General features: G+C 43.1%; 1 protein-coding gene across 28 annotated transcripts in view; it reads right to left on the bottom strand.

Annotated features, from left to right (window-relative positions):
* Nucleotides 1-23,161, bottom strand: part of adgrl3.1 (adhesion G protein-coupled receptor L3.1) — a 1,080,538-nt gene that overhangs the window by 41,883 nt on the left and 1,015,494 nt on the right. For all 28 annotated transcript variants that reach the window (XM_038804386.1, XM_038804389.1, XM_038804387.1 and 25 more), the window contains 2 exons: nucleotides 22,767-22,892; nucleotides 12,368-12,464 (listed from right to left, as the gene is read on the bottom strand). In XM_038804386.1, coding sequence (XP_038660314.1) covers nucleotides 12,368-12,464; nucleotides 22,767-22,892 — 223 coding nt within the window. The remainder of the gene's footprint in view (nucleotides 1-12,367; nucleotides 12,465-22,766; nucleotides 22,893-23,161) is intronic.

Raw genomic sequence — 23,161 nt, 5'->3', positions numbered from 1 at the left:
GGCTGTCCCTCTGGATTGAGTGAAGGTGAAGGCACGCTGGGCTGTCCCTCTGGATTGAGTGAAGGTGAAGGTACACTGGGCTGTCCCTCTGGATTGAGTGAATGTGAAGGGACGCTGGGCTGTCCCTCTGGATTGAGTGAATGTGAAGACACACTGGACTGCCCATCTGGATTGAGTGAATATGAAGGCGCGCTGGGCTGTCCCTCTGGATTGAGTGAAGGTACGCTGGGCTGTCCCTCTGGATTGAGTGAAGGTGAAGGTACGCTGGGCTGTCCCTCTGGATTGAGTGAAGGTGAAGGTACGCTGGGCTGTCCCTCTGGATTGAGTGAAGGTGAAGGTACGCTGGGCTGTCCCTCTGGATTGAGTGAAGGTACGCTGGGCTGTCCCTCTGGATTGAGTGAAGGTGAAGGTACGCTGGGCTGTCCCTCTGGATTGAGTGAAGGTGAAGGTACGCTGGGCTGTCCCTCTGGATTGAGTGAAGGTGAAGGTACGCTGGGCTGCCCCTCTGGATTGAGTGAAGGTGAAGGTGCGCTGGGCTGCCCCTCTGGATTGAGTGAATATGAAGGCACACTGGGCTGCCCCTCTGGATTGAGTGAATATGAAGGCACACTGGGCTGCCCCTCTGGATACTCACACTCCAAATGTCTTTGAGCAGGTTTGGGATCAGACCTGATCCTTTATTTGCCTCTCATGTAAGTTCAGTCCAAGTAACACTGTTAAAATGTTGAACATCGTAAAAGCTGTATTGGAATGCTGCTGTTGATTGTCTTGTAGGCTGGAGGCAGAAACATTAGGACCTGCATTTTTTTTGAAGTGAAAATAAGCCAGCACAGGACAGGATGGGAAGTTGTGGTTCATCAATTGATGGGCATCTTTATTCATTCAGGAAATACCCTTTACTTGGGGGTCTGGGGTGTTGATGGGAGGAAACTTAGTAGATTTCAGATTTGAATAAAACAAATATATACGGAGGGAGCACACTGGGCTCGGGGAGACGATAATTATTAGGAATGTAAACAGGAGCTGACATGTGTCAATAATTTGTGTGTGGCACAAGCAGCACAACTGACAAACCCGTTACTGCACAGGTATTAATGGTTCAACACAGATGTTTCCTGGGCAGGCGAGTGTTAGTTATAAAGAGAGATTGGAAAGACTTGGATTATTTACCTTGGAGTAGAGGGGACTGTGGGGGAATATGATCGAGATGTATGAAATTATGAGGGGCATAGTTAGTGTAGACAATAGCAAACTTTTCCCCATGGTGTTGGGGTAAATGACCAGGGGACATAGATTTAGAGTAAAGGGCAAGAGGTTTAGAGGGGATGTGAGGAAAACATTTATTCCCAGGGGGAGGTGGGAGTTTGGAATTCGCTGCCTGAAAGGGAGGTTCAGGCAAAGACCTCATAACATTTAAGAAGTATTTAGATGAGCACTTGCAATCGCAGGGCATACAAGGCTATGGGCCAAGTGCTGGAAAATGTTATTAGAATGGTTAGGGGGTTATTTTTGACTGGTGCAGATGCAATGGGCCGTAGGGCCTTTTCTGTGCTGTATGTATACCTCTATAACTATGACAGTAACTGAATGTCATTTGAATGGCTACTGTCTAGATCTGGAATGCATTACAAAATGATACTTCTCTATAAATGATTCTCAGCAGTCTACATATTTAGCTTCCCAAATATGAACTGTTCAATGTTATCATAACCATTGTGGCATATTCAAGTACCTGGCAGTGTTCTGACATGAGTCCACAGCAACTGGAATTTCATTTGATCTAAGAGGAGCACAAGAGAGAACACTGCAGAACCTGTGGCAAGAATTGTCAGCCAATCTATTAAACCACCAATGGAGCAGTCTGAAGATGATATGCTCTGATGGAGTCAAGTTAAATATTAAATGCAATACTATGACTTATGGAGACTAGTAGAATCATAGAATTTACAGTGCAGAAGGAGGCCATTCAGCCCATCGAGTCTGCACCGGCTCTTGGAAAGAGCACCCTACACAAAGTCAACAACTCCACCCTATCCCCATAACCCAGTAACCCCACCCAATACTAAGGGAAATTTTGGACACTAAGGGCAATTTATCATGGCCAATCCACCTAACCTGCACACCTTTGGACTAGTGGATGGGTATTGTGGGAACTGCAAATCAGTAAGACCAAAAGAGGGGTCAGAACATGTCATACACCACAATACATTTGTAGTTTGCATCACCAGAACTGTGAAATTGTGCTGTGACCAATGTAAATTTACTGGATTGAGTTTTCATTCTTAACAACTGAAAACTGCCAATAGCATTTACCTTCTCTGATTGGGGGTGAGGATCAGCAAAGTGACGACCATAAGACCTCCTGATAGAGGAAAATGCATCATATTGATTACTGCAACTTATTTTGGTATGGAGTTCCTGGATAATTGGCTACTTTTAATACAATAAAATTCCAACTAAGGGGAAATTTAGCATGGTCAATCCACCTACTCTGCACATCTTTGGGTTAGGGGGTGAGACCCACGCAGTACTCAGCATTGTGAGGCAGCAGTGCTAACCATTGCGCCACCCCTGTTACTTTTAACACATGATGCATTGTGAATGTAGAATGTACCAAATAGGGCAGCATGGTGTCGGTGATTAGCACTGCTGTCTCACAGCGCCGAGGTCCCAGGTTCAATCCCGGCTCTGGGTCACTGTCCGTGTGGAGTTTGCATAATCTCCCTGTGTTTGCGTGGGTTTCGCCCCCACAACCCAAAAATGTGCAGGGTAGATGGCTAAATGTCCCCATATTTCAAAAAAAATGAATTGGGCACTCTAAATTTATTTTAAAAAAGAAAGTACCAAATATGTTCCATTCTAATACACAGTCACTTTAAGAAATAATCCAAGATACATCCTTTTATTTTTAAGTGATCCATTTTGTTGATGTTAAATGACTTGATTTAAAATGGCCAGGTTTTTACAATAATAATTACGATGAAATTGTAGTATTCGCAGTCATTAGTACAGTAAATTGACATCAACCTTTGCATGAAACCTCTGACAAAAGATCAATGGTATGAAATGCAAATTGTTTCTCTCTCCACAGATATTGCCAGATCGGCAATATTTCCAGGATTTACTGTTCTTATTTCAGTTTTCCAGCATTTGCTGTATTTCCCTTTTTTAGCAACTTGTGGAGTCTGTCCATACACAAAATAATCTAGAAGTCCAGAAGTTGCTATCAATGATTCTATGTTCTTCACAGGGTACGCTGTTGACACCATTCACAACATGTCCCCCCCCCCCCCATCAAGACTTTAAAAAATGGAAACCAATCAACTTGATGAGAACTTCCACTGTTACTCGCGCTCAAAAGTCCTTGAATAAGTCGCACCTTGTTGAATGAAGTGTAACTGGGCTTTTTAATGGTTATACAAATTTCTAACTATTTCTAAATGCTCGTATCACAGTGATCCTGAGGAAAGTTTTATATTTACAAAATAGTGGATTTATTTTTAAGGATAAACAAATTCCATAAGTTTAAAAAAATTATACATTTATTTTAAAATGTTGTTGACCTTTATTTTACCGTTGACCTAAATCCAATCATAATCATTTACTTTGCTATCTGAAATGTTAAATTAAAAATAATGGACTTTCAGTGCTTTTAATTTGCTAGTTTGCAGTGTGTCTAAATACTTTAGTATGACTGAGTGATAGGCTTCTCAGCTGCTTGCTATTATCACTGCTGCACGCAGAGATGCCCTTGACTTGAAGCCAGATTTAAACTCTCATCAGGAAAGGGGAAAATCGTGCCACAGTGAATCGTGAATCATTATGGGCAACTTTCTTCATATTAGCGGCAAACAGGCCACAGACTCTTACCATTAACCCATCTCAGCTAGTTGTATCCTCAAATAAATTCTCTACAGAACTATTTATAGCGGCCGACTACATCCCACCTCTCTACCATCCACTCACCCCCGCCCGCTAACCACCACTGGACCGGATGACAATACCTTGGCCTTTCGTTCAAACAGCTGAATATTTTGTTGCAATTTTATTAATTACATTTCTTTAAGGCAATTTACAAGCTATTGAAAACTGACGGCACAATGAAAATAATTCTGAGAAGCATCAGTAATCGTTATGTTTTGAAAATTCAGATCCAGGCACAGAAAATAACAAAAGCAGTCTTAAAATAAATTATATTTAAATTAAATGATTCCTCGATATTAAGGGCTCCCAAATGAACAAAAGCCACAACAGGAAATAATAATTGCAAAATAAAACCATTGTCGAGCATAAAACATTGCAGAGCTCATTAATTTAGGGCAAATTTAATGAGAAGGTCTGAACATCTACCAAGAAACACCCGTATTTTTGTATCCCCAAGAACATTCCTTGTCAATTAAAATAGCTGCATTTCTTGGACTCTCCTTCCCGCCCCAATCCCTGTTCCAGTGCCATCTAAAAAGCAGCATCAATTTAATAAAAATGTGATCTGACACCATAGCTCGAACCGAGAATTTCAGTTTCTCACAATATCGTGCATGTTTCATTAACCTGTCTGATCAAGTTACTGCAGGAGTAGTTGACAGCGACTCCAATTGCAGACTTGTTTTCCCTCTCACTAGTTGTGTTAAAAGAGAACAATTCTCATAAGATGTGATTTTGAACTTAATATGATTTTTGCTGTTTAAACAAGTGATGTTAGTTTTTTTTGGATTTATGATGGATCCACTTGAGCAAGGGCAAATAAGTTGGACATCCCACTCAAAACTACTGCTCCACCGCCAATGCTGCAGCATTTATTTCTCTTGCCTGTGAGCAAAGCATTTTTCTCCATTGTAAGTAAGAGGCCAGCTCTTGCACGAAAACAAAGATTATAACAGATGAATGATTGTGAATGTAAAAAAAAGGATCCTGCAATCCAATTGGCAAGTGTGCACGAACAGTTTTCTTAAAGAAAGGAAACTACGTGTTTTATATGTCATTTTGAAAATAACAAGTGCCAAAACAAAATGCACATTTCTGTGACCCCAAAAATAACATGTTCTGCTTTTTGGTTCAATATATTTTGTACCTAAATCGATTTAGTAGCAGCTGTCAAACTAATGTATTTCTTTCTGCCTTAACACCATGTGAACAAACAGTTAACGACATAAGAACATAAGAACTAGGAGCAGGAGTAGGCCATCTGGCCCCTCGAGCCTGCTCCGCCATTCAATAAGATCATGGCTGATCGTCCTGTGGACTCAGCTCCATTTACCCGCCCGCTCTGATTTAAAATGATTTATATCTCTATATTTCACAGTTGTAGGGTAGAATTTCAGCTTTGGGGCAATCAGCAATCTGTGTGCTGCCTCCAATATCAAATTAAATGTTATAATGTTACAGCACTATAACAAATGTTCTTTATTTAAAAATACTTCTTAATATATTTAAGAGAGGTAATTTGTTGCAGTTTTATTAATACTGCTTTATCATCTGTGAGTAACCTGATTTAAAATAACCTGAAGTGTCTCAAAACAAAAACTGTGGAAAAGAATTTTCGAGTTCAATTGGTGCGCAATTGTCATTATCTTCATAAATAAAATATTTTTTCAATATTTAAAAGCTTTTAAAAGGAGCCGATTAGTACCTATTTATTTGAAACAAACTATTAACTGAAACATCTTTAACGGCATTCCAAACTGATGCAAATGTACTTTTGATGATCTGGAGTTGTGAATAAGGAACGTTGGGATTGAGATTTTGTTTTGATGAAATCAGTGATTTGGGCCCAAATAGTGCCCCCTTTCGAGATGTGTTCTTCAACCCCAACAAGCCCCCCTTCCTGGTTTTGGCTCAAACACATTTGCATATGTTTGAACACAAAAATATGTTACGAAGTGGTATAATTAGGGAGTGGGCTGAAAGTAATGCATGCGCTCTCCACTTCTCCCCCATGTGTGTTTTGGGCAGGGAGGGGGCACATAAAAATGTTGGCAGCCCAACTTATTTCTTCTTGCTCACCCTCCACCTGTTCTCTGTATTACCAGGGATAGGTAAGGACCCACTAAGCCACTTGCTGAGGCCCTTACTTGCCCAATCAAGTGGAAATGAATAACTTCAATCCACCTTCACTGTCGCTGGGGACAGCGACTGATGACTCAGAGTGCAAAAGCTGTTTTTGAAATAGCTTCTTTGTAAAGACAGGAAGGAGTCATCAATAAGGGGGTGCCCTGTATGTATCGGGGGCCCCTGCCACCAGAATGTTATCTCAGCACCTCTTTATTCCTCCTTGACTGCCCTTTAAATCCCAGCCCACAACCCCCTCCCTGTCCTCAAACTCCAAGACTTACCTATTTGAGATCCTCTTCCCGAGATCTCTTTACTATGCCAGCCGTGCCCGCTATTGTTGCGACTGCTTGTAATGCCAGTCAGATTGGCTGACGGTTATCGAGGGTAGGGCTTCCTGTCTACTGAGGGGCAAAGGTCTGACCCACTGGCAATGTGTCAATCCGGGCCGAGCTTTTCAAAAAGTCTGGGCCAACTTTCCTTCCAAGCAATACACAACCTTGTGAAATCCAACACCGTGTTTTAAACATAATAAAAAATTGTTTTAATAATACTTCTTGATATGTTTAAGAGTGGCAATTTGGTAAAGTTTGTTTACCACAGAAAAAACATTTTTAATCATGTCAAGGTGGAGTAACCTGGCTTTAGAATAGTGAAAATGACTTTTAAAAATATACAAACTTACTTTCTTAATATATTGGCATACAATCGTCAATTTCTTAGTAAATTCAAACACTTTAAAATGTGATCATCTGGCACCAGTTCAATGGAATTTGCTCTTAAAAGGCCGCTATTTTGTGCAGGCTATGCCCATTTTGGGTGAATTGTATCAGTTAAACTACATAGTTAAGTGGAAACTCCAGGCAATATAAATTTTCTTTATAAATCTGGCAACTGCTTAAAAATTGGAGAGTTGGCAACCAGCAATGAGAGCAAAATGAACCACACACAAGTCAAGGGAAAACACGGAGGGGTATTGATGGACAGGACTGTAGCATGAGAGAAGGACAGTGCAATGTAGGCTTGCAATGAGCTGGTTTAGTTCAGTGGGCTAAAGAGCTGGTTTGAAGCCGAACAAGGCCAGCAGCGCGGGTTCAATTCTCATACCAGCCTTACCCGAACAGGCGCCGGAATGTGGCGACGAGGGGCTTTTCACAGTAACTTCTACTTGTGACAATGAGAGCTTATTAACTTTTACCCTTGTCGCCATTGCCAGAGGGGCTGGTTTAGCACAGTGGGCTAAACAGCTGGCTTGTGATGCAGAACAATGCCAGCAGCACGGGTTCAATTCTCGTACCGGCCTCCCCGAACAGGCGGCGGAATGTGGTGACTAGAGGTTTTTCACAGTAACTTCATTGAAGCCTACTTGTGACAGTAAGCAATTATTATTATGCATTCCTCGACATAAGAGCTATGGAACATAGAACATTACAGCGCAGTACAGGCCCTTCGGCCCTCGATGTTGTGCCGCCCTGTGAAACCCCTCTAAAGCCCATCTACACTATTCCCTTATCGTCCATATGCCTATCCAATGACCATTTGAATTTGTTTAGTGTTGGCGAGTCCACTACTGTTGCAGGCAGGGCATTCCACGCCCTTACTACTCTCTGAGTAAAGAATCTACCTCTGACATCTGCCCTATATCTATCTCCCCTCAATTTAAAGCTATGTCCCCTCGTGCTGGACATCACCATCCGAGGAAAAAGGCTCTCGATGTCCACCCTATCTAATCCTCTGATCATCTTGTATGCCTCAATTAAGTCACCTCTTAACCTTCTTCTCTCTAACGAAAACAGCCTCAAGTCCTTCAGCCTTTCCTGGCAAGATCTTCCCTCCATTCCAGGCAACATCCTTGTAAATCTCCTCTGCACCCTTTCCAATGCTTCCACATCCTTCCTATTATGCGGCGACCAGAACTGCATGCAATACTCCAAATGCGGCCGCTCCAGAGTTTTGTACAACTGCAACATGACCTCATGGCTCCGAAACTCAATTCCTCTACCAATAAAAGCTAACACACCGTACGCCTTCTTAACAACCCTCTCAACCTGGGTGCAACTTTCAGGGATCTATGGACATGGACATCGAGATCTCTCTGCTCGTCCACACTACCAAGAATCTTACCATTAGCCCAGTACTCTGTCTTCCTGTTATCCTTTCAAAATGAATCACCTCAGACTTTTCTGCATTAAACTCCATTTGCCACCTTTCAGCCCAGCTCTGCAGCGTATCTATGTCCCTCTGTGACTTGTAACATCCTTCTGCACTGTCCACAACTCCACCGACTTTTGTGTCATCTACAAATTTACTCACCCGTCCTTCTACGCCCTCCTCCAGGTCATTTATAAAAATGACAAACAGCAGCGGCCCCAAAACAGATCCTTGTGGTACAACAGTAGTAACTGGACACCAGTCTGAACATTTCCCATCAACCACCACCCTCTGTCTTCGATCAGCTAGCCAATTTCTGATCCAAACTGCTAAATCACCCTGAATCCCATTCCTCTGTATTTTCTGCAATAGCCTACCGTGGGGAACCTTATCAAACACTTTACTGAAATCCATATACACCACATCGACTGCTTTACCCTCATCCACCTGTTTGGTCACCTTCTCAAAGAACTCAATAAGGTTTGTGAGGCACGACCTACCCTTCACAAAACCATGTTGATCATCTCTAATCAAATTATTCCTATCTCGGATATGATCAGCCAACTTGCCTCCTTTATTGCCATGTAGGTTCCTTTGTGGCTAAATATTGATTACCAAATGAACATACATCTTTCTTGATCAAGAGAAAGTAGTTCAGTATCCATTGCAAATAAATATCCCAGTGTGCCCATGTTTGTGTAAGCGGGACACTGACGCAAAAAGGGTTCTGTTCTATTGATTTTCATTATTCCTCTAGCCCCAACAAATATATTGTTGGCATCATGGTACCTCAGTTCCTTTGAAAGGAAGCAGAGGCAGCAGCTGATGAAAGAAAGAACAATGGGCTCGATTGTCCCCCAAAATTTCAAAGTTAATTTGTGGCGGGTTTGTCAGGGAGTTTCCCGCCGGCTTTGCTGGCAAGTTCCCCACCGCTATTCAATGACATTTTGCCACTTTTTTGGGAGCTGGGCTGTTCCTTACCATTTAGCTCAATATATTTAAGCAGCAAAAGCAAGTATAACTGATCACAAAGAGATTCGAGTGGCAAGTTGCTTCAGGAAGATTTGTATGTAGATGTTGAATTATGTCCCAAGAATGAGGAAGATAATATCAAGGGCAGGTAAAATTACTCATTGTTTATTTGTGTGTGGGAGTTGAAGAAACAATCAGTGAAAAGCACAGTGGTGGAAAACTTCATGGACAAATATTCAAGTGCTTGGTTAAGATTTAAGCAAAAATACCTTCAAACTATACAAGTTACTTCATTGAGCTGCTGCGTAGTTAAAATCAGAAAACCTTTCAGCATTGGCAGGTGATCCAGATACCATGAGAGAATAAGCCATTCAAATTTCTTGTTAGATCACAACTAGTCAAAAACAATCCATTCTCGACACTATTTTGTGATAGATATACAACAGATTTGCCAACCAGAATGAATTATCCGCCTGGATCAGTGAAATGTTCTTGTTACTATCTAAAGCTTAGTGAACATCCACAAAACCACACTTCGTTTCTCAATGAGAAGGACAAGTATTGGTAAATTTTGAGAGCTTATCACTCAGAACTGAAACTCAAAGATTGTTGGTTTGAAATTTCACATGTGGTCTTGGAACTGCCTGATCTGAATGCCAAAGTACCATCTGGATTCTGCACTGAAACATGAAGCTTGCCAAAAGTATGAGCCATGGTTTAAGTGAGCAGTATTAGAGTTTTGAAAGCCAGTCACATAAGATCACTTAAAAAGATTTAAGAGACTTGACCATGATAAGTAGAATCCCACCATCCCTGCATATCTTTGAAGCTTATATCCAGTCACCTGATGCATTACTTATGTGCATAAACCAAACCATCTGGAATGTTTCCTTTAGAGCAAACATAAATATATAAAATAAAAGTTTGTCCTGCTGCAAATTGAAAACAAAATAGGGAGTGTAAATCTAAATGTTTTTCTCAGCTAAGGTTACTCCACCCATAGGCAAATAGATGGGCAGAATTCTCCCATTTTGAGACTTGGGCAAATAGGCAGATTGTGAATAACACAGCAAACTGCAATGATGTGACAAGCTCTCTCTGATGCACATTGCAGAGAGCCACCTGTTGGTCCAGGCATCTGAATCGCATCTTCAGCAGTCCTATGGTCTTCTCTATGAAGGGGCATGGTGTGAGCAATGTTGTACCTTTCCTCAGCTGGAATCTGAGGGTGATGCACCAGAATCATTAGCTGGTATTTCAGTGGGTAGCATTTATCCGCCAGCAACCATCCCTGCAGAGGTTCCGATCCCTCGAAGATCCCAGGCATCTAAGAGTGACTGAGGATGTAGGAGTCATGGCAACTCCAGGGAACCATGCACACACGTGCAGGATGGCCGCACACGAACCTCAACATTGACAGAATGGGAGCCCTTGCAGTTGATGAACTTCAAGGGCTGCTACCAGGGAGCCACATGCATGCCTTTAGTATTTGATATTCACCCACACGCTGGGTGGATACCAAACATCTCAAACTATTCATCCACACTGCCCCTTGTCTGCATGAGCCCACCCGCACCACCCACCCCCACCTTGCAACCCACCCCCGGTTGACCTTTGCTGCAGTGGTCGTCCTGCAGGTGTCCAGATATAAACACTGGCTTCTGGAATCAAGGGAGGGGGGGGGGGACCCAAAGGAAACTCTCAAGACGTCGCAATCTGGGTCTCACCCCAAGGGCGCAGATCAGCATATTTAAATGAGCCAGATGGCACAACTAAGAGACCTCAACAGGGTGCTGTTTAGTAATGGTCCACACAAACGTGGACCAGTCAGGGTAGTACCCTGGGACTTCCCCTGGCACCTTGTCAGGGATCGGGCCCAGGGGACCTTACCGAGTAGTGGGTCGTAGTTCCAGGGGTCTCATCAAGGTTGGGGAGGGCGGGCGGAAGGATCAGGGCAACCTTCCAAAATGGCACCCCAATCTGCGAGATCACCAAGTTCGGCCTTCGCCCAAGTGCCTTTGAATAACAAGATGTTTCTTGGCACTGCAGTCGCCAAGAAATACCCCACAAAATGTATCCAAAACCGGATATAGCAATTTTTTGGATGAATTATGCCCCAAGGAAACGTAATTTGATAAGGCCTCCATCTATCAAAGCACTATGTAAACTCAGCAAATCTTGAGACTGATTGATTAGTGGGGTCTTGCAAAGTCAAAATCCAGCATAACTTTGAAGGAAAAAGAGACCAGATTTCACATCAGGCCTAAATTCTGCTGAATTGTGTGAAAATGATCAGTGATAATGGCATTTTCAATCTTTGATAAAGCCAGAGATCGTGAAGACAGGGGGAAAATGAATAACGTATATAGCAAGAGTAATACACTAAAGGATTTTTATATTACCAATATGGCTGGTTTAGCACAGGGCTAAATCTCTGGCTTTGAAAGCAGACCAAGGCAGGCCAGCAGCACGGTTTAATTCCCGTACCAGCCTCCCCGAACAGGCGCTAGAATGTGGCGACTAGGGGCTTTTCACAGTAACTTCATTTGAAGCCTACTTGTGACAATAACCGATTTTCATTTTTTTCCATTTCATTAAATGATCGATGTCCTACTGGTTTTGGGTTCAGCCAATTAATTAACAAATGAAGAAGAAGCAATTTTTAAAAATCTACTAAATGTTATATGTGCAGACTAATTGTATCTAATATGGTTATTGATTATAATACTTATTTCTACAAATTTACACGGACAACTGATTGGGCAACGTTGGATTCTCTGCAGAAGGTAAACTTATCATAAATAAAAGGCAGAGATGGAGGCAAGCCAGTGGAAACTTAAGCCCTGAATACATTTAGAACAAGATGCATATGTATGTTTACTGAGGATTAATATAACCTCTGGTCGATGAACTAATTAGATATTTCATTTTATAAATTTCTGAACTAATCCTTTAATCATTAAATTTCATTACAGTTCTTAAAATAAACATTTTAATCAGACTATTTGCATGCAATGATATTCTGGTGAATTTTACTTCAACAATCATGGTTCAATGATTTTGTTAAATGCAGGGCTTCAAGTCAAGTGTTCAGATTGTATCCATGCCCATTGCAAGGATGTGCTTAAGTCCCTACACAGCTACATATTACCTGAACACCAGCAAAATGACTGAAAGGCTTCCTTTTTTGACTAACCTCTGTTCAGTGATGCTGAGCTGTTGATATCTCCGGTGATAAAGGAAGACTCGGACTGTTTTCGAACTGTGTCATTCCACATCCTTCGAATTCGGCTCTAGAAGATACCACAATGCAAAGACAAATGTATCAGTGATTCCAACCCAGCACAGATAGCGCACTGAACAAAGGAGCTGCAGAAAGTTATCCAGAAACCTCTGTACACCAAGTCTACACATATCTCTGAACCATAAAGAGCACATTGACAATGCCATATCACATTGGGCTGCTGCTAACTTCTTCTACTCTGAAGTTTGCAAACACAAAAAAGCTGATGCAGTTCTAAAAATTCTCATACCAGCAATAAAATCAAACTACTTTTAAATAGCAGTGTTAACATCCTCTCTGACAGCACAAGCAACTAATTAAAAATAAAACTGAAGACGATTTTATCGTTAATCCTTTTATCAGGCAAGCAGCCTCTCAATCAGATAGGAGAAATTAATGTCAGTGTTTGCAAAACACCGCATGCCAGATTAATATCCTGCATTTTCAGGAAGGAAGTTGCAAAAGCTTCCTTTCTATAGATATTTCTTTGCCCCTTTCTTGAGATTGCTGATTTGTGTTGGAACTTGGTTTCAGCTGTGATGGTCAACTGCTGCGACTTTGTCCACGGGGCCTTCTTTCACATATGGCCTCTGACCATGTGTTTCTGCAGTGGCAGATCTGTGACGCTTCCAGCGTTCCGGTCGACTACATCTGCAGCAAGTGTAACCAATGGCAGCTCATCACAGACTGCATTGTTCAGTTGGAGCAGCAATTGGATGCACTTAGGAGCATGCAGGTGGCAGAAAGCGCATAGAGAGGAGTTACAGAGATGTGGTCACACCCAAGGTGCAGGCAGAGAGATGGGTGATCACCAGAAGGGGCAGGCAGTCAGTGCAGGTATCCCCTGTGGTTGTCTCCCTCTCGAACAGGTATACCCCTTTGGATACTGTCAGGGGGGATTAGCCTATCAGAGGAAAACAGCAGCAGCCAGAGCAGTGGCACCACGGCTGGCTCTGATGTTCAGCAGAGAGGGTCAAAGCCCAGAAGAGCAATAGTCACACGGGACTCTATAGTCAGGGGCACAGATAGGCACTTCTGTGGACGTGAAAGAGACTCCAGGATGGCATGTTGCCTCCCTCGTGCCAGGGTCCAGGATGTCTCCAAATGGGTAGAGGGCATCCTGAAGGGGGAGGGAATACAGGCAGAGGTCGTTGTACATATTGGTACTAATGACATAGGCAGGAAGGGGCATGAGGTCCTGCAGCAGGAGTTCAGGGAGCTAGGCAGAAAGTTGAAAGAAAGGACCTCTAGGGTTGTAATCTCGGGATTACTCCCTGTGCCACGTGCCAGTGAGGCTAGAAATAGGAAGATAGAGCAGCTAAACACGTGGCTAAACAGCTGGTGTAGGAGGGAGGGTTTCTGTTATCTGGACCACTGGGAGCTCTTCCGGGGCAGGTGTGACCTGTAAAAGAAGAACGGGTTGCATCTAAACTGGAGTGGCATAAATATCCTGGCCGCGAGGTTTGCTAGTGTCACACGGGAGGGTTTCAACTAGTATGGCAGGGGGGTGGGTACTAGAGCAACAGGTCAGAAGGTGAAAAAAGTGAGGGAGAACTCGGGAATAGGGCCAGTATGGCTCTGAGGCAGATGTTGCTGAAAACAGCGGGATTGGTGGCCAGAAGTACATATTTTTTAATGCAAGAAGTATAACAGGTAAAGCAGATGAACGTAGAGCTTGGATTAGTACTTGGAACTATGTTGCCATTACAGAGACCTGGTTGAGGGAAGGACAGGATTGGCAGCTATAAGGTTCCAGGATTTAGATGTTTCAGGCGGGATAGAGGGGGATGTAAAAGGGCTGGAGGAGTTGCGCTACTGGTTAGGGAGAATATCAATATGTACTGCGGGAGGACACCTCAGAGGGCAGCGAGGATATATGGGTAGAGATCAGGAATAAGAAGGGTGCAGTCACAATGTTGGGGGTTTACTACAGGCCTCCCAGCAGCCAGCGGGAGATAGAGAAGCAGATAGGTAGACAGATTAGTGGCAGCAGGGTAGCATGGTGGTTAGCATAAATGCTTCACAGCTCCAGGGTCCCAGGTTCGATTCCCGGCTGGGTCACTGTCTGTGTGGAGTCGGCACGTCCTCCCCCTGTGTGCGTGGGTTTCCTCCGGGTGCTCCGGTTTCCTCCCACAGTCCAAAGATGTGCGGGTTAGGTGGATTGGCCATGCTAAAATTGCCCGTAGTGTCCTAATAAAAAAGTAAGGTTAAGGGGGGGGGTTGTTGGGTTACGGGTATAGGGTGGATACGTGGGTTTGAGTAGGGTGATCATGGCTCGGCACAACATTGGGGGCCGAAGGGCCTGTTCTGTGCTGTACTGTTCTATGTTCTATTTTGGAAAGGAGTAAAAGCAACAGAGTTGTTGTGATGGGAGACTTCAACTTCCCCAATATTCACTGGGACTCACATAGTGCTAGGGGCTTGGATGGGGCAGAGTTTGTAAGGAGCATCCAGGAGGGCTTCTTAAAACAATATGTCGATAGTCCAACTAGGGAAGGGGCTATACTGGACCTGGTACTGGGGAATGAGCCCGGCCAGGTGGTAGAAGTTTCAGTAGGGGAGCATTTCGGGAACAGTGACCATAATTCAGTAAGTTTTAAAGTGCTGGTGGACAAGGATAAGAGTGGTACGAGGGTGAATGTGCTATATTGGGGGAAGGCTAATTATAACAATATTAGGCAGGAACTGAAGACCCTAGATTGGGGGTGGATGTTTGAGGGTAAATCAACATCGGACATGTGGGAGGCTTTCAAATATCAGTTGAAAGGAATTCAGGACTGGCATGTTCCTGTGCGGAAGGATAAATACAGCAAATTTCGGGAACCTTGGATAACGAGAGATATTGTAGGCCTTGTCAAAAAGAAAAGTGAGGCATCTGTCAGGGCTAGAAAGCTGGGAACAGACGAAGCCTGTGTGGAATATAAGGAAAGTAGGAAGAAACTTAAGCAAAGAGTAGGAGGGCTAAAAGGGGTCACGAAAAGTCATTGGTTAAAGAAAATCCCAAGGCTTTTTACAATGTGTAGATAGCCTGGGTTACATTGAGATCCAAAAAGATGAGGTGTTGGGAGTCTTGAAAAATATTAAGGGAGATAAGTCCCCAGGGCCTGATGGGATCTACCCCAGAATACTGAAGGGGGCTAGAGAGGAAATTGCTGAGGCCTTGACAGAAATCATTGGATCCTCACTGTCTTCAGGTGATGTTCCAGAAGACTGGAGAATAGCCAATGTTGTTCCTTTGTTTAAGAAAGGTAGCAAGGATAATCCAGGGAACTACAGGCCGGTGAGCCTTACGTCAGTGGCAGGTAAATTACTGCAGAGAATTCTTTGAGACAGGATCTACTCCCATTTGGAAGCAAATGGATGTAGCGAGAGGCAGCACTGTTTTGTGAAGGGGAGGTCGTGTCTCATTAACATGATAGAGTTTTTCGAGGACGTCACAAAGATGATTGATGCAGGTAGGGTAGTGGATGTTGTCTATATGGTCTTCAGTAAGGCCTTTGACAAGGTCCCTTATGGCAGACTGGTGCAAAAGGTGAGGGGAGCGTCTCTGACATTTATAAAGGAACTTATGGGATCGGTGGAGACGCAGACTGAGGAGCTGAAGCAAAAGTGGGAGTAGGAGCTGTGGGGAGCGATAAGAGGAGGGCCTTTGGGCGGACGCGTTGAGTAGAGTCAACGTGACCGCAACTTGTGCCAGACTCAGCCTGATTCAATTCAAGGTCGTTCACTGGGCTCACATAACAGTGGCCCAGATGAGCAGATTCTTTGGGTTGGAAGATAGTTGTGCAAGATGTGCGGGAGGACCAGCGAACCATGTCCACATGTTCTGGGCATGTCCAAAGCTGAGGGGATTTTGCCAGGGGTTTGCTGACGTCATGTCCAAGGTATTAAAAACAAGGGTGGCATTGAGTCCATAGGTGGCGATTTCTGGGGTGTCACAGGATCCAGGAATCCAAGAGGAGAAAGAGGAAGACGTTCTGGCCTTTGCTTCCCTGGTAGCCGGAGGCGGATATTACTAACTTGGAGGGACTCAAAGCCTCCGAAGTTGGAGACCTGGCTATCGGACATGACTAGCTTTCTCTGTTTGGAGAAAATTAAGTTCGCCTTGAGAGGGTCACTGTTAGGATTCGCCCGGAGGTGGCAACCATTCATCGATTTCTTCGGGAGAATGAATCGTCAACAGAAGGGGGGGGGGGGGGGGGTTAGGTTAGCGTAGATTAGGGGTTAATTAATGGTGGGAACTGTTGGGGAGGGAAATGGTATTTGCACTATGTTTATATTTTCATGTACATTGTTTATATTGTTGCTGTTACAATGCCAAAAAATACCTCAATAAAATGTTTGTCAAAAAAAATTAATGATTTGGAGGAAAATGTAACTGGTCTGATTAGTAAGTTTGCAGACGACATAAAGGTTGGTAGAATTGCGGATAACGATGAGGACTGTCAGAGGATACAGCAGGATTTAGATCGTTTGGGGACTTGGGCGGAGAGATGGTAGATGGATTTTATTCTTACAAATGTGAGGTAATGCATTTTGGAAGGTCTACTGCAGGTGAGGAATATACAGTGAATGGTAGAACCCTCAAGAGTATTGACAGTCAGAGAGATCTAGGTGTACAGGTCCACTGGTAACTGAAAGGGGCAACACAGATGGAGAAGGTAGTCAAGAACGCATACGGCATGCTTACCTTCAATGGCCTGGGCATTGAGTATAAAAATTGGCAAGTCATGTTTCAGCTAACCTTAGTTAGGCCACACTTGGAGTATAGTGTTCAATTCTGGTCGCCACACTACCAGAAGGATGTGGAGGCTTTAGAGAGGGTGCATAAGAGATTTACCAGGATGTTGCCTGGTATGGAGGGCATTGAGGAGCGGTTGAATAAACTCGGTTTGTTCTCACTGGAACGACGAAGGTTGAGGGGCGACCTGATAGAGGTCTACAAAATTCTGAGGGGCACAGACAGAGTAGATAGTCAGAGGCTTTTTCCCAGGTGGAGGAGTCAATTATTAGGGGGCATAGGTTTAAGGTGCAAGGTTTAGAGGAGATGTACGAGGCAAGTTTTTTTACACAGAGGGTAGTGGGTGCCTGGAATGCGCTGCCGGAGGAGGTGGTGAAGCAGGGACGATAGTGACGTTTAAGGGGCATCTTGACAAATACATGAATAGGATGGGAATAGAGGGATACGGACCCCGGAAATGTAGAAGATTTTAGTTTAGATGGGTAGCGTAGTCGGCACAGGCTTGGAGGGCCGAAGGGCCTGTTCCTGTGCTGTACTTTTCTTTGTTCTTTGGCTATTAATGCTGAATGTGACGCTCTCTTCAACCAATGTCAGCAACCCAACATAGGCCACTATACACTAATCAGGAACAGGAGTTATGCAGGTAAAAGCATATTAGAATCAATCAGAGCCCCATGTTAGGTTGAGTCCAGGCACTCACTGTCAAGGTAAATGGCCAATTAAGTACTCTGAAACAGTTTGTTGCAAAAAAAGGCAAGTTTCTAGTATTGAAGGAAAGTTATTTTCTCATTTCAATCAATTCAAGAGAACAGGTGTGCTAGTATTTATATACCAAGATGCATTCCAATCTGTTCCCAATTATTTCCTTTATGTCGTGAAGACTTCGAAGATTACTTTTGCTTTGTTTTGATTGCACAATATTAAAACACCGCTGGAGGCGGTGAAACAGTGGGTTTATTATGTTTCATTAACTCTTTCTTTTGATAGCAGTCTCAGGCTTTGCCCAATAGATAAACTGATGACCTTATAAAACAACAACTTAAAGAGCAGTTTATTGAGAATTTTAAAATCAAGATGTTTAAAATCAACGACTGGTTTCACTTTCCATGTCTGGTTGATTATTTTAATGCCATTTTGTACTAAAGCAGTTAAGATGTCTGCTCCAGCTCTGGAAGCGAGCCAGATGAGCATCTTTCCCTCCTTGCGTGTATTGAAGATTAAATACTAAATTACAGCCAGTAAGGTTAGGGGGGGGTTGTTGGGTTACGGGTATAGGGTGGATACGTGGGTTTGAGTAGGGTGATCATTGCTCGGCACAACATTGAGGGCCGAAGGGCCTGTTCTGTGCTGTACTGTTCTATGTTCTATGTTGCTTGACCAGGAGCTAATGCAGGTCAGCGAGCACAGGGATCATAGGGGGACTGAACTTGATACGAATTAGGACATGGGACAAGTTTAGAGAGGGTAGAATGTGGGAGACCGGCCAGCAGTGCCTTGGAATAGTTGAGTGCAGAGGTAAAATAGGCATGAATAAGGGCATGAGCAACAGATGAACCGAAACAAGGATCCACTTCAAGCAATATTACAGAGGTGGAAATAGGGGAAATAGGAAGTCTTAGAGGTGGCACAAATTTGAATTCTGAACCTCGTCTCAGGATCAAATATGACACATTTGTGAATAAACCAGGTTAATTTCAGACTGTTGCCAGGGGATGGATGTAATTGGGAGTTGGGGAATGGAGTTTCTAATGGAGATCGAAAACAACGGTTTCAGCCTTCCCAATATTTAATTGGAGGAAATTTCAGATCTTCCAGAATTGAAGAAGCGTGAAGTATGATAATTTAACAACACTGGAAGAATCGAGAGAGGTAGGGTTGGATGCCATCGTTGCACATGTGAAACCTAATGTGCCTGCAGATTATATCGGCAAAGGACAGTGTGTAATGAGAAATAGGAGGGAGATGCTTACGGGACATTAGAGGCAACGGTGTGGGAGCAGGATGAGACTCCAAGTTATTCTCTAGTTACAAATAAATAGATAAGAATGGAAGACAATAAAATATAGGAGAAAATTAGCAGTGGTTCACGCATGGATACAGATACATACCTAGCAGTGAAGCTGACGGTAAATTGGGCTGCCAGGACGGTTTGCAGGTATTGATTTTTAAAAAAATAACTTTTTGTCATTTAGATTCTGCATGCTAACTTGATTTTCAATTATATTTTAAGCTGCAGGATTGAGACTGCTAAATTTGGGAAGTTTATGATTTTCCTACTGGCTTAATTGGGCTGTAAGTATGACCATCAATGAAGAGATGTTACCAAAGGACAGCATACATTAGTCTAATTGCGGCAGGCCTATGGAGATTGTTATCACATTGATCACAAGCAGTTTGTTATTAGGGATGTTTTGTTGCCCAATCAGTGCCGACCAATGTTGCTGACAACATACAGCCTGGCGGAGAAAGGTTGTTCACTTATCTTGTAGCAGAATAACATAAAAAATTCAATACTTCCATTTAGCTTGCAAAATGAACATACTATTCCACAAAAGGATACTATTAAAGCACTGCCTGTCAATTAGGACAACAGAGAAAAGTTAATAATCATTATAACCATCTTCTCCATTATTAGCTTTATTATTGTGTTTAAAACTAAGTCAACATTAAAAGATTTATCGTGAAACAGGCCTCATGGTATGCTATACATATTTTATTATCCACAGCGACTGTCTGCAGCCAATTCTCAACAACTGTGAGTGTCTTGTGCAAAATAATAAACAGCAGAGGAATTCTTTAAGTGTGAAGGACGAGGGAGTTTACCATTAGGAGTCATGGTTGTGCACAAGTTAGTAAAGTTAACACAGAACTGTAAACATGCCTGCAATTCATTTCACATTATGCAAACCAATGAATGATTGAACTGTCATATTTCCACTCTTATTTTTTCAAACCTCACTCCAATAACCAAATCATGTATATTACATATGGACAAGGAGCAGCCTCTCAAGCCTGCTCTGCCATTTAATAAGATCATGGCAGATCTGATAGTGACCTCAAATCTGCATCCCACTTGCCCCCGATAACCTTTCACCCCCCGTGCATGCCAAGAATGTATCCACCTCTCCTTTCAGAATAGAACATAGAACAGTACAGCACAGAACAGGCCCTTCGGCCCTCGATGTTGTGCCGAGCAATGATCACCTTACTTAAACCCACGTAACCCGTATACCCGTAACCCAACAATCCCCCAATTAACCTTACACTACGGGCAATTTAGCATGGCCAATCCACCTAACCCGCACATCTTTGGACTGTGGGAGGAAACCGGAGCACCCGGAGGAAACCCACGCACACACGGGGAGGACGTGCAGACTCCACACAGACAGTGACCCAGCCGGGAATCGAACCTGGGACCCTGGAGCTGTGAAGCATTGATGCTAACCACCATGCTACCATGAGGCCCCCTAACAGTTGTCATGCCAAAGGGATGGCGGATAGCTAATGGAATTCCTATGTTTAAGAAGGGAATAGAACATATCCATGGAAATATAGACCAGGCAGCTCAACGGCAGTGGTTGGAAAATAATGAAATGCTTGCTAAATGAGAGAATGGAAGAATGGAGAAACATAATGAAGAACAGAAAACATGGATTTAAAAGAGAAATTCTTGCTTGATCAACCTTATTGAACTTGCTGAGGAGGTTACGGAGAGAGCACAGAATGGGAATACACTAGATGTATTTCATCTTGTTTCTCAAAAGACTATTTGCCACATTGAATAAAATAAAAAAATGTGGAATCAGGGGACAAGTGGTAGAATGGATTGCTAGCTGGCTTCAACACAGAGAGCAGAGAATAGCCATTCAGAGTGGCAGATGCAGGTGCTGGGACCATTGCTGTTCACAATTTACATCAAATATTTGAACTACAGAATCAGTAATGAAATCTCTAAATTTGAGTATTGCTGAAAAAAAAGAGACATTTTATCTTGCATTCACCAGGACAGCTTTGCAACACAAACTAACAGTAATTGGAACAATTTATGCTGCATGATTAATTGGCAAGTGGACTCCAATTGCATTCTGGGCATGACGGCACGGTGGCAGAGTGGTTAGTACGTTCCCTCATAGCGCCATGGACCCGGGTTCAATTCCAACCTCGGGTGGCTGTGTGGAGTTTGCACTTTTTCCTCGTGTCTGCATGAATTTCCTCCGGGTGCTCTGGTTTTCTCCCACAGTCCAAAGACGTGCATGTTAGGTGGATTGGCCATGCTAAATTACCCCCAAGTATCCAACATTTGGGTGGGATTATTGGGAAAGGGTGGGGATATTGGGCGTTGGCAGTGTGGTCTTTTACAGGGTCGGTGCTGACTCAATGGCCCGAATGTCTTCCTCCTGCACTGTCGGGATTCTATGATTCTATGAATTTTTCACATTGTTTTAGGTAGCGGCCAGTGTTGTAGATTTCATTTGTAGCTGTATTGCAACAGCTTGGTTATGGGTGCAGCAGGTTCTGGAGCACAAGTCTTCAGTACAATTGCTGGAATATTGTCAGGACCCATAGCCTTTGCAGTGCCCAATGCCTTCAGCCATTTCTTCATATCACATGTAGTGATCAAATTGGCTAGAGATTGGCACCTGCGATGCTGGGGGCCTCCAGAGGATGGCAAGATAGATCATCCACTCAACACTTCTGGTTGACGATTGCAGCAAATGTTTGAGCCTGAACTTTTCATGTTGAGGTGGGGTAGAGGAACAAATACACAAATCACTAAAAGTTGCACTACAGGTTAGAAACTTCCACAAATTCCACATATCCTATGTAGTTCCATGCACATATAAAACCTTAGCCTAGGCAGGCAACAGGATGACCTTCTGCCAAATTTTGGTTATTCTTTAACCATTTATTAGCCAGTGAGCAAAACAACCTGAATTGAATCCTGAGAAGCATTTGTGGTTGACCACTTCTTGCCAAAAGGAGGAACTTCCAGAAGGAACACAAGCTTCTTTGGGTCAATTTTGATAATATCACAACAGATCAAAAAAGCTAATAATCCATGCTCTATATGCAACTAGCTAATTCCTCTGCTGTCCACTTGTTATTTTTCTAGGATATTTGCACTCTACCCTCCTTATTTTCCCCAGAAAACAAGAATATTTGGTACAGGTAAAGATGCCCAACGTATTATTGTATAGACGTCATGTGAACTGGGAAATAATGTATCACTTGATAATGGAGGAGTTGAATTTGAAGGAAATTGGGTGGGATTCTCCTGTCCCATCAGTGGCGGGACCCGTTGCGAGCGAGAACGGAAAATCTGGCGTTCCGGCCAAAATGCCATTCACTCTCAGCAGCACCGGAAAATCACAGCTGCGAACAAGGATGGAAGATTTTGGCCACTATCTTCTTTTTCTGACAGATAATACAAGGATATACTTTCCAGAAAACACAATGGGAGAACAGCATTAGGCAATAACAGAAGATGGTGACCGGATATTTTTCAGTAGTGACTACAACTTAAGAATGTCCAGTGGAAAGAAACTCCTGTTTTACCAATCAATTGCTTACTTGAGAGCCTGTAGAATATCGCCCAGGAGTTCGAGCACCAGATGTCTTTGCTGAACCAAGCGAGGTGTCTGTGCTCCTTCTGCTGCAGCAGTGGGTACGGAAGCATTTACCATATTCTTTCCTCACCTGGGCAGTAAAATGACAACAAGCATAAAAAGGCAGTCCCATCTCTCAAATAGCTCACTATGATTCATTCCTACCCGTCTTAAATTCAAACAATGCTTTGTAAAATGAGAAAAACCTTGTGGTTCAAGAGATCAATAAATCATGAACATATTTAAGCAATTATAACACAAAGTATCATGTGCAATTTCTATTGATTACTGAAACCCTTATTGAAACACAGCACTGAAACATCTGAACAATTAATTCTTCAGCATTGCGGAGCCGCCCCA

This window comes from Scyliorhinus canicula, chromosome 8 (assembly GCF_902713615.1).
Source record: "Scyliorhinus canicula chromosome 8, sScyCan1.1, whole genome shotgun sequence".
Lineage (NCBI taxonomy): Eukaryota > Metazoa > Chordata > Chondrichthyes > Carcharhiniformes > Scyliorhinidae > Scyliorhinus > Scyliorhinus canicula.
The sequence above is the reverse complement of the archived record's forward strand: the minus strand, read 5'-3'. Positions and strand labels throughout refer to the sequence as shown.